The 9,526-nt window shown below is 46.8% G+C and overlaps 1 protein-coding gene across 3 annotated transcripts; it reads right to left on the reverse strand.

The window, feature by feature from the left end:
• Window positions 1-3,611: 3,611 nt before the first annotated feature.
• Pttg1 (PTTG1 regulator of sister chromatid separation, securin) lies at window positions 3,612-9,134 on the reverse strand. 3 transcript variants are annotated; one of them, XM_006971613.4, is made up of 6 exons: window positions 9,053-9,134; window positions 8,401-8,499; window positions 7,225-7,403; window positions 5,662-5,794; window positions 4,413-4,571; window positions 3,612-3,745 (listed from the first exon to the last, which is right to left on the reverse strand). In XM_006971613.4, the coding sequence occupies exons 2-6, from the start codon at window positions 8,486-8,488 to the stop codon at window positions 3,666-3,668; spliced, it is 639 nt and encodes a 212-aa protein (XP_006971675.1). In that variant the 5' UTR covers window positions 8,489-8,499; window positions 9,053-9,134; the 3' UTR covers window positions 3,612-3,665. The 3 variants fall into 3 exon arrangements, with proteins under 3 accessions (XP_006971675.1, XP_042139785.1, XP_042139786.1); XM_042283851.2 differs by having other exon boundaries at window positions 9,026-9,080; XM_042283852.2 differs by lacking the exon at window positions 9,053-9,134 and adding an exon at window positions 8,580-8,710.
• Between the last annotated feature and the right edge of the window lie 392 nt (window positions 9,135-9,526).

A 9,526-nucleotide genomic window follows, 5' to 3' on the forward strand; every position in this document is an offset into this window, starting at 1 on the left:
AACCTTGGCGTGCAACAGGAAACAAACTTGAGGTGAGTGATGGTTCATGCCATCACCATGGAAACCCCCTCCCACTCTAAGAGTGCACACTAGAAGGCAGTCCCGTCCACTGTGTTTATGAGAAGTGGACCATCAATCCCAAGCTCCTCTTACAGGAACAAGAGGCCTCTTCATAAGGCATGAATCCTCCTGGGTCATGAGCACACAGGGCAATGGACACAGCCTTTCTTCTTCCCATTGTAATCCAGCCCCACAAACTGATGGTTATCTAGTTCAGGTAAGAGACTTGGAGACTAACGAACATAAGACCCTTCCTTGGCCAGAGTTTACTCTGGCTGGGCAGGAGGAGCAGGTCTGCCACCCGGTTGTTCCTATCACTTGAGCACATGAGGCTGAGGTCCCCAAAGCCACTGAATGCAGCTTATTCAAAAGTCAGCCTTAGGGCTGGCAAGAAGACTCAGCAGGCAGGCTCTTGCTGCCAAACCTGGGTTTTATCCCCGGGGACCCACTGGATGAAGGCAGAGAAGAGACTCCCACAAATTGTCCTCAGACCTACATACACACACAATAAAAAATTTAAGTAATCCAGGCAACTGTGGCACACGCCTTTAATCCCAGCACTAGGGAGCCAGAGGCAGGAGAATCTCTATGAGCCTGGTCCACAAAGTGAGTTCCAGGATAGGTTCCAAAAGCTACACAAAGAAACCAAAAAACAACAACAACTGTGTCCATGGTTGGGGGTGGGAAGAGTTCCTCCCTTCCTGGAGTCGACAGAGATCAGAACCTCGGAGGGAGTCTCTTACCCCAGATGAACATGGCCTATGCTGCAGGAACTGTAGACTCACCCTGGCATCACCAGCAAAGGCGGCTGCTGGGGAGCATCCTTGAATGGCAGAGAATGTGGTATCCTTTCCTGTAGTGGGTAGCCATTCCAGCTTTGGTCTGGAAGTTCCAACCCCCATTGAGGCTTCGGTAACTGTCACGCCTACAAGGCGGGGCCAAGGGAGGACCCTGAAGACCCAAGATCCGGATGTGCGCCTCTCTCTGTTCCTGGACCCTAGACACTGAAGGTTGACCAAGCAGAGTTCTCCACAGAACACCGCCGGACTGCAACACACCTTCCCCAGACCTTGCAACCTACCTATCCCTTCATTTGTAAGTTACGCCACTAAATAAACCTCCCTTTTAACTACGTGGAGTGGCCTTAATAATTTTACCAGTATTTTCCCATCCCATTACCACAGTACTGGGGATCATTGACAGGTGAGAATTTACCTGAATTTAAGACTGCTGCTTCCAAGGCCAGAAATGTTTCAGTGTGGGACATCTGCTACAGTAGCCCAGGCTTGGAGCCTAAAGATCCATAAGTGGTGGGAGTCTACCCTGGTTCTCTGAGGTGCTCAGAGTACTGAAAGGACCTCAGGGTTGTGCGTGACAGGGCAGACTACAGGTGGCCCCTTGTGGTGGTTGATTTTTGATTGTCAACGTGATTAGATTAAGAAATGCCTAAGGCACTGGTGAGGAATATTGGAGTGTAACGGAGGGTGTTTCCAGAGATTAATTTGGAGAGACCACCCACTCTAGAATGTAGGAGGCTCAATCCTATTGACCGGGGTCCTGGATTGACTAAAAACAGGGAAATGGGGAAGCAAGCTATAGGCACTGACAGTCTTTTTGCTCTGCTTCCTGATCCTGAGATGTCACCGCCGCCGCCATAGTCAAGAGCCACTCCAGTCACCATGCCTTCCCTACTATTAGACTACAGGATGGAGTCATGGCCGTAATAAACCTGTCAACATGGTCTTAATAGACTTTGGGGGATGCATTCGTTTCCTGAACAAAACAGGAAGAGTTTAGAGATGCAGGCTGAGGAAGGCCTAGCTTCCTTAAGCACATCCTTAATGGATCATTCTGGTAGGAGTTGAAGCTCAAATGCTACTAGGAAGATGGACACTGAGGTCTGCTCCCTCAGCAGACCTTGTTATAGGGAACAAGAATTCTTAGTAGAAACTGAAGGCCTCTTGTGTTATACTTGGCAAAGAATCCAGCTTCATTCCAATCATTTTCTGAAAAAGTTGAGTGGGGCTGAACTCAAGTGGACTAATTTAACTGATGGGTAAAATCAGGACAGCACAATATTCACTCTGTGACCTGGTTACTAGCTCACTTGCTTTACCCATCCTTACAATGAGAGCGGAGAGTACAGAAAGAGGAGAAATGTGCCACTTCATAAGGAGTGGCGTTTGAACCCAGTTAAAGCTGAGGACAGGACAGAGATGACAGAGACATGACTGCAATCTAGAGATCACTACCACCAAGGAGGAGCCTCAGACTTTACACCCCAATACAAAATGTGTCTTGTTGGGGGATATTCAATCCCACTGTGAACCCTAAGTTTGCATTTGCATTAAATAAAATTAACCTCGGGTCAGGAGGCTGTTAGTAACTAGTTGACAGGAAGTAATCATAGAGTATCAGAGGGCATCTGGAAGAAATAGAGGGACACACCAGAAGTAGTAGGGAGGGATTTGGAGTGGTTTTTCTTGTTTGGTGGAGCGGAAGGACACTCTTTGGGAGACACCAGCAAGGACAGAGGGTTAGCTAGTTGCTACTCAGCCTCTCTGAGCTAGCAGGTTTCACCCCAACCTTTGAATCTCACGTCTTATTTATAAATAGAACGAGAGAAATTTAAACTATCTTTAGCAGCAGTGGCAGAGCCAGTGCCTATGGGAACAGAACTCCTGCCAGGCTGCGGCCTGAGCAGCCAGGGCACTGGCAGAGAAGCAGGCCCGTAACTTCGGAGTCACAATTGCTAGCTGAAATAGCAGTCAATTAAGGCACAGCCACTGTGCCACAGATAAAACAACAGCGTCTCGAGGGCATAACCCCACCCATCCAGAGCTCCCTGGAATAACAAAATCCATTTTAAGAGAGAATGCCTGAAAAGGAAAAGCCTTCTAGGTACCCTGCTGAACAATGGCTGCCTAGGAGTATCTTCCCAGCTGTGGATTACACCAGAGGACTTCACTTTTCCCAGCCCTGAAGCACCTTTCTCCAGGCTTCCGATCACTCTTCATTCCCACAGGTATCCTATACCATATCCTCAAATGGCATGTGGAAATGTGAGGCTCCTCCCTCAGGACTAGTGTAAGTAAACTTTCTCTTTTGCAAAACTTGTCACACTTCAGAGACTGGCATACTGTGCCAATGGACAAAACATAGTCCCTTCAAAAACAAAGGCGCCAGCTCCATATTATAGACTTAGATATTAAATGCATTAATGCTTATCAAATACTTATGTCCACAATTGGATAAACAACCAATTCCTATAGGAGGGGAGTGATGTTCTCAGAAGAGTTAGAGCCTTTCAGATTCTAGTTACTGAATACTAAAGGCATTAGAACTAAATAGAACTGGTGATAAAGAATGTGTAACAATAAATACTTAATGAGCTGGAAGTGACTCTTCTAATTAAGAGATCTAATAACTGTCACTAGTCAATAGCCACAAAAAGGCAATAGTGAAGGGTATACTTTCAAAGGAAAACAGCGGTATCTTCTAATGCCAAGAAATACCAATGAGTTAGTAAGAATTCACGTCCCCCATACACATACACGCACAAATGCTTTATTAATACAACATACATAAACTATAAAGGAGTAAGTTTAAATATCTGCATCGTAACAAACAGGCGGCAGTTCAACATCCAGGGTGGAGAGAATGCTGGAAGGAGATTGCAACGGATCTGGAGGGAAAGGAATTTCTCATTAGAGTTCTGCAAATCCTGCAGCCGTTATCCATAACAAACACTAGCTGCTACTTCCATCCTAGATTCATTTACCTAACGACTCTCATACAACATGCAGAGGTCTTAAACGTGGCGGTGGTCTCAGAACTGACCGTCAAGAAGGAGGTCTTAAAAGTATGTGAACCCACTTGTTCTTTCGAGCATCAGGAACATCTAAGTCCTAAAATAGGACTGACCACCCATGTCATCAGAGGGCATGGTCTGATGATGTCTTCGGACCGCCAGTTCCAGCTAAGACCTTAAGCTGTGGGCAGTCAGGAGGTCGGCACTGCAGCACAGGTGTCCTGGTCCTGTTAGCCATGGATGGAACCTGGATTGTTCAACCAATCATGGTTACCACAGACGTCACCTCATAACCTAAGAAGCTGTTTTGTTAAACTTCATCCTCTGCTATAACTAAAGGCGGACTGGATTCCGGAATTACTTCATTTGTGATTAAAACACTAATGGCTGAGGAAAGTTCTCCTTACTCTGAAATTCTGCTCCAGTAGTCCCAAGGACAGAGGCTGCACACAGGCTCACCTGTACAACTCTGTCCCCACGGCAATGCAAGAGTCATGTAACAAGCTGCTCACAGCTTTTCGAGAGGACACCGCTCACTTACTAGATTCCCATGGTAGAAAGGGTGTCTTCAGAGGCGAAGGGGGGTCCAGGTGCAGCAGCTTCTCAAGCCCGCTCTCCTCATTCAGGATCATGAGAGGCACTCCATTCAAGGGGAGATGTGCAATCTGGTGCTCCTCAGGGAGGTCAAAACTCTCAAAATCTGTCACAAAGGGAAGCAAGCATCAGGGCCATGTTCCCTCAGCCCAGTCAAGGCAACGGCAGTGAAGTACATTAAGTCAAAATATTCTTCGCCACTACTGGTAATTCAAAAAATAGAGCCAATTTAATAATAGGCAGTTAAATAATTACGTTACTGCCTTAAAATAAATAATACTTTTACCATACTCAGCAAAATGTAACAGCTCTTGACATCTCTTTAATAGACTGTGTGATTCAAGTATGGCGGGGAGCACAAGACTATAATCTGAGCACTTGGAAGGCTGACACAGGAGCATCACCATGAGTTTGAAGTCACCCTGAGCTACAAAGCAAGGCCCCATTCCCTGTCAGAGATTCAGTAATAACATAAGAACTACACACCAGAAGAAAATATGCCCATAGTGGTCACAGAAAAGGGATTTGCAATGATCTAAGTTGTTAGTCAAGCCAAGATTTTTTCCTAGAAGACACTTTTCATCTGAAAAGAGTGTATTTGTCTAATAACCTCTCAAGGAATGAGGGAAGTCTATCACGCTTCAAGGAAAATCTTGTCACCAATGATAGAACTCAGAAACATAAAAAAGTTTAGAATTGTGGAATACTCACCTGCAATAGTTAGCGTGACGTTAATTTGAAAATTTCTCTTGCATTACTTTAGACTTGCCCTTTTCCTTTTGTTTGAGGCGGGGTCTCTCTACACAGCCCTGGCTGGCCTCGAACTCAGTTCAGTCTACTTCTGTCTGGGACTAAAGAAAGCTATACTTGACCCTTTCTGATGACAGAGGTGATATCAAACAATACACTTATTTGAGACAGGGTCTCTTTATGTATTCCTGGCTATTCTGGAACTGGCTGTGTAGACCAGGCTGGCCCTAAACTTATACAATGATGACCTTGAGCTTCTGATTTTCCTCAGCATCTTTGCTCCCATTCTTCCTGACTGAAAGTGATACCCTGGCAAGTGACTCCACCTGAACAAGTCTGTAACCCAGGTTCAGACAGTTTCAGAGTCTGCGCTACACATCACAGTCACATGGCGTTACAGTGAGAATCTCCAGCCGAGAGCGTTTCCGCCATACCAAAGACCTTACCTAGAGGATTGAAGGGGAAGAACTTCTCTATTTCTGGGTAGGTATCATCAGAAGCAGGAACAGAGGCCTGAGTCTTAGCAACCTTCTCGGAGATGGGGACAGAGCCTTGTGTCTTAGCAACCTTCTCAGTGATCTAGAAAAACCCAAGAGAAAAGGCACCTGTTAGAAGTCTCGTCACCTACATGGTAACATGAGGTTCGAGGGCCTCTTCAAATGATGAGGCCACACTTTACAATCTGTCAATTCCATGTTACAATTCTTGGTTTTCAGGATTCAGTCAGAAGATACGGAGAGAACTGACTCCTGACAGTTGTTCTCCGGCCTCGACATGCATGCCATCACATGTGCAGACCCTGCCCTCCCCATCCACACACACAAAAGCTAAGGGGCTGGAGAGATGACTCGGTGGTTAAGAGTACTTGCTCCTCTTACGGAGGACCCAAATTCAGTTCCCAGCACCCACAGGGCGGTCACAGCTGTGACTCCAGTTCGAAGGATGATGCCTCTTTAAGCCCTCCTCAGGCACATGGTACACTTATATACCATGGAGGCAAACAGCCATACACAAAACTAAGACTATTGTTTTTTAAGTTAAGCCAGAAATTTTAGCACCTATCCACATGTATTTCCAAGAACATGGAGCAGGGTTAATTCAAGGCTAATTAGCTCGGCTGTTCAAACCCAACAGTAGATAAGATAGGCTTGAGGCACCACAGAATAGTAGCTAGTCCTGGGAGTCATTTTTACCTTATAAAAGTATGATTTTTCTGCCACTGTGACCTGATTCATTGGCTTGGCTAATATTAACCAGTTTGTTTTCCTTAAATATATGGGATAAAGAAGGAGCAAAACATAAAAACATCTGAAGAATACCAGGGAGGCAATCAATAGCAGTAAGGCCAAAACAGAAGCCTGGGCCCTCCGGATCTTACCTCATCTATGTGTCAGCCAGAACTGGGGGACGGGGGGCTCTAGCTCAGGCTGGCCTTCAACCAGCCCACCCTCCAGCTTCAGCTTCCCCAAGTGTGAGGGTTGCAGGTGTCTATCAGACCCAGCTAAGTACTTCACACATCTGCTAAGTGGCTTCTAACCAGCTGCTTCCGGGTACTAGTTAAGGACAGCTGAGGCAAAATCAGCACTAGCTACTTCTGAGAGTTACAATCTCAAGATGCTGAGCAACCAGAAGTGGTGCAGCATGCCTCTCCTCTGTTCATTTGTTTATGGACCTCTAGCCATCTTCCACTTGGAAGAAAGCCAGGTAGAAAGTCCATTTTTAAGCATCCAGAGTGCCACAGTGGGACTTGAGATGGCTCAGTGATTAAGAGCACTTGCTGCTGCTGCTTTTCCAAAGAAGCTGGATTCGGTTCCTAGCACCCATCTAAGTCAGTTCACAACTGCCTACAACTCCAGTTCCAAAGGACCCAATGCCCTCTCTTCAGCCCTCCTAGGGGGCCCACACACATGTAGTATTCATGTACATTGATGCCCACACCAATGAAAATAATCAACCTTTTTTTTTTTTTAGTGCAAAGTACATCATCTTCATTTATATCGCTCACTCACCTTTTTCACAGTCAAAGTTGGCTGTTTCTGTTTGAGGGGTCTATTAGTCTTCACTGGCTTTTCTGTAGCTCTGTTGACCGTTCCCAAAGCCTTTCTGCTGGCCTTAGGCAGGGCTGGAGCATTGAACACTTTGCCAACTTGTGGCTTTGAAACCTGCAACTTCCCATCTAAGGCCTTGACTATTGAAAAAAAAAAAAGTATAATCGTAAGAATATTAAGGGCTCAGTAGGTAAAGCTGCCAAACCTAACCACCTGAGTTCAACCCCCAGACCCCACCTAGTGTAAGGGGAACTGACTCTCACAGGTTGTCCTCTGACCTCCACAGGCACACTACAGAACGTGTATGCCCCCACACATACACAAACAAAGGTAATAAATACACTGTTCTTAAAGATTAGACCAAATAAACACCTCCTCAACTTGACCAATTCTCGCCCACAAATCCATGCTGCTTTTTTGGGGGCAATGTTTTAGCACACTGTTAAATAACCTCATTAAGACAATAGGCTGACAGCTGGGTGTGGTGGAGCACACCTTTGATCCCAGCACTCAGGAGACAAGAGGCAGATGGATCTCAGTGAGTTCAAGGCCAGCCTGGTCTACAAATCAAGTTCCAGGACAGTTACAGAGTAACCCTGTGTCAAACAATAAAAAACATGAAGCCAGGCACTGTGGCATGTGCCTTTAATCCTAGCACTTGGGGAGGCAGCAGAGGCAAGTGGATCTCTGAGTTCAGTGCCAGCCTGATCTATATAGCAAGTACCAGACCAGTTAAGGCAGCACAGGGAGGCTCTGCCTCAAGAAATAGACTAAGCATAGAACCTGGGGACTTAGCTTAATAGATAGAATGCTTGCCTACCATTTGAGAAGCCCGGAGTTCCATCATTGCACAATGCATTGCACAAACCAGGCACAGCGGCCCACACCTGTAATCACTGCACTGGGCAGGTGGGGACACTCAAGGGATCAGAAGTTCAAGATCATCTAGGTTACATAGGGAACTAAAGGCCCGTCTGAACTACATGACACCTTTTCTAAAATTAAAACGATAATAAGCATGCAAATGTATCAAACCTGACTCTAATCAACCACAAAGTACACTAAGGCTAGGGGTTCCAGACCACACTCATAACCCACCCGCAACACCTGCATATTTGAAGACAGACCAAGACTCACCACCAGACCCCAGCTTCAACCCATCCTTAGATGCCAAACGGCTGCCTGGTTCTTCGTTATCCTTGTCAACAAAGATCAGAGTAGCCATCCTGGATTACTCTAGTGGAGAGAACTACATATCAGATACTGGCATTGGGTAAGGCCGGAAGAGCTAAGTGGCAACCAAGACCGAAATTTACCAAGGGTACGTGTGCACAAAAAAATTAGAATTATGATGGAGAAGCCAAGAGGCTTCATCCAGATCTGAAATCTTCAAGCCAGGGTCAGAAATGCCAAGTTGGCACCCAACAAAACTCTGCCCAGGCTGTAATCTGAGTGCTGGGGAGGAGGAGGAGGAGGAGGAGGAGGAGGAGGAGGAGGAGGAGGAGGAGGAGGAGGAGGAGGAGGAGGAGGAGGAGGAGGAGGCAGGAGGTTCAGATGTTCAAGGTTGGTCTCGGGTACACAACAAGTTCGAGACCAGCCTGGCTGCTTGAGACCCTGAAGAGGGAGGCAGGGAAGAAGGAAAATGAAAACAGCATCGTCGCGGGTCGAGCCCGCCAAGAGCACCCAGGGACGCGGGACCGAGTGAGGCTCAGATCCCGACCCTGCTTCGGCCTCCAGTTAGCCCCAGCCACCCCAAGCTCACCCGCAACACCCTAACTGCTAAACGCACCCAAGTCTGCTCCGCCAACGACCCCGCACACCGCGGTTTAAAACACAACTCGCGCCTCAATTGGTCCATCCGAGAGGAGGCGGGGCCTGGAGTCTGAGAACCAATGAGAGCAGCCGAAGTTTTCAGCCACCGCCCCCGTCCCGCGCCTCTCTCCCAGGAATTAAAAAACTAGGATCCTACATTGTCCAAAACTCCTGACAGGCTTTTTGTTATCCACAGAGTGGAGCTTCGAGGAGGCACAGGCCCAGTAACAAAACCGTCGTTTCTTTAAAGTATTTTTTTTTTTTTGTAACAGAGTTTCATGTGACCCAGGCTGTCCTTGAACTAGCTATGTAGCCGATGATGGATGATGACCTTGAACTCCTGATCCTGCTTGCCGTCTCCTAAGAGCTGGGATTACTGGCTATGCCACCATTCCAGGCTTACTTTTATGTTTTTGGCTTTTTTGAGATACGCCGCTCAGGCTTGCCTGGA

The sequence above is a fragment of the Peromyscus maniculatus genome, chromosome 8 (genome assembly GCF_049852395.1).
Source record: "Peromyscus maniculatus bairdii isolate BWxNUB_F1_BW_parent chromosome 8, HU_Pman_BW_mat_3.1, whole genome shotgun sequence".
Classification (NCBI taxonomy): domain Eukaryota; kingdom Metazoa; phylum Chordata; class Mammalia; order Rodentia; family Cricetidae; genus Peromyscus; species Peromyscus maniculatus.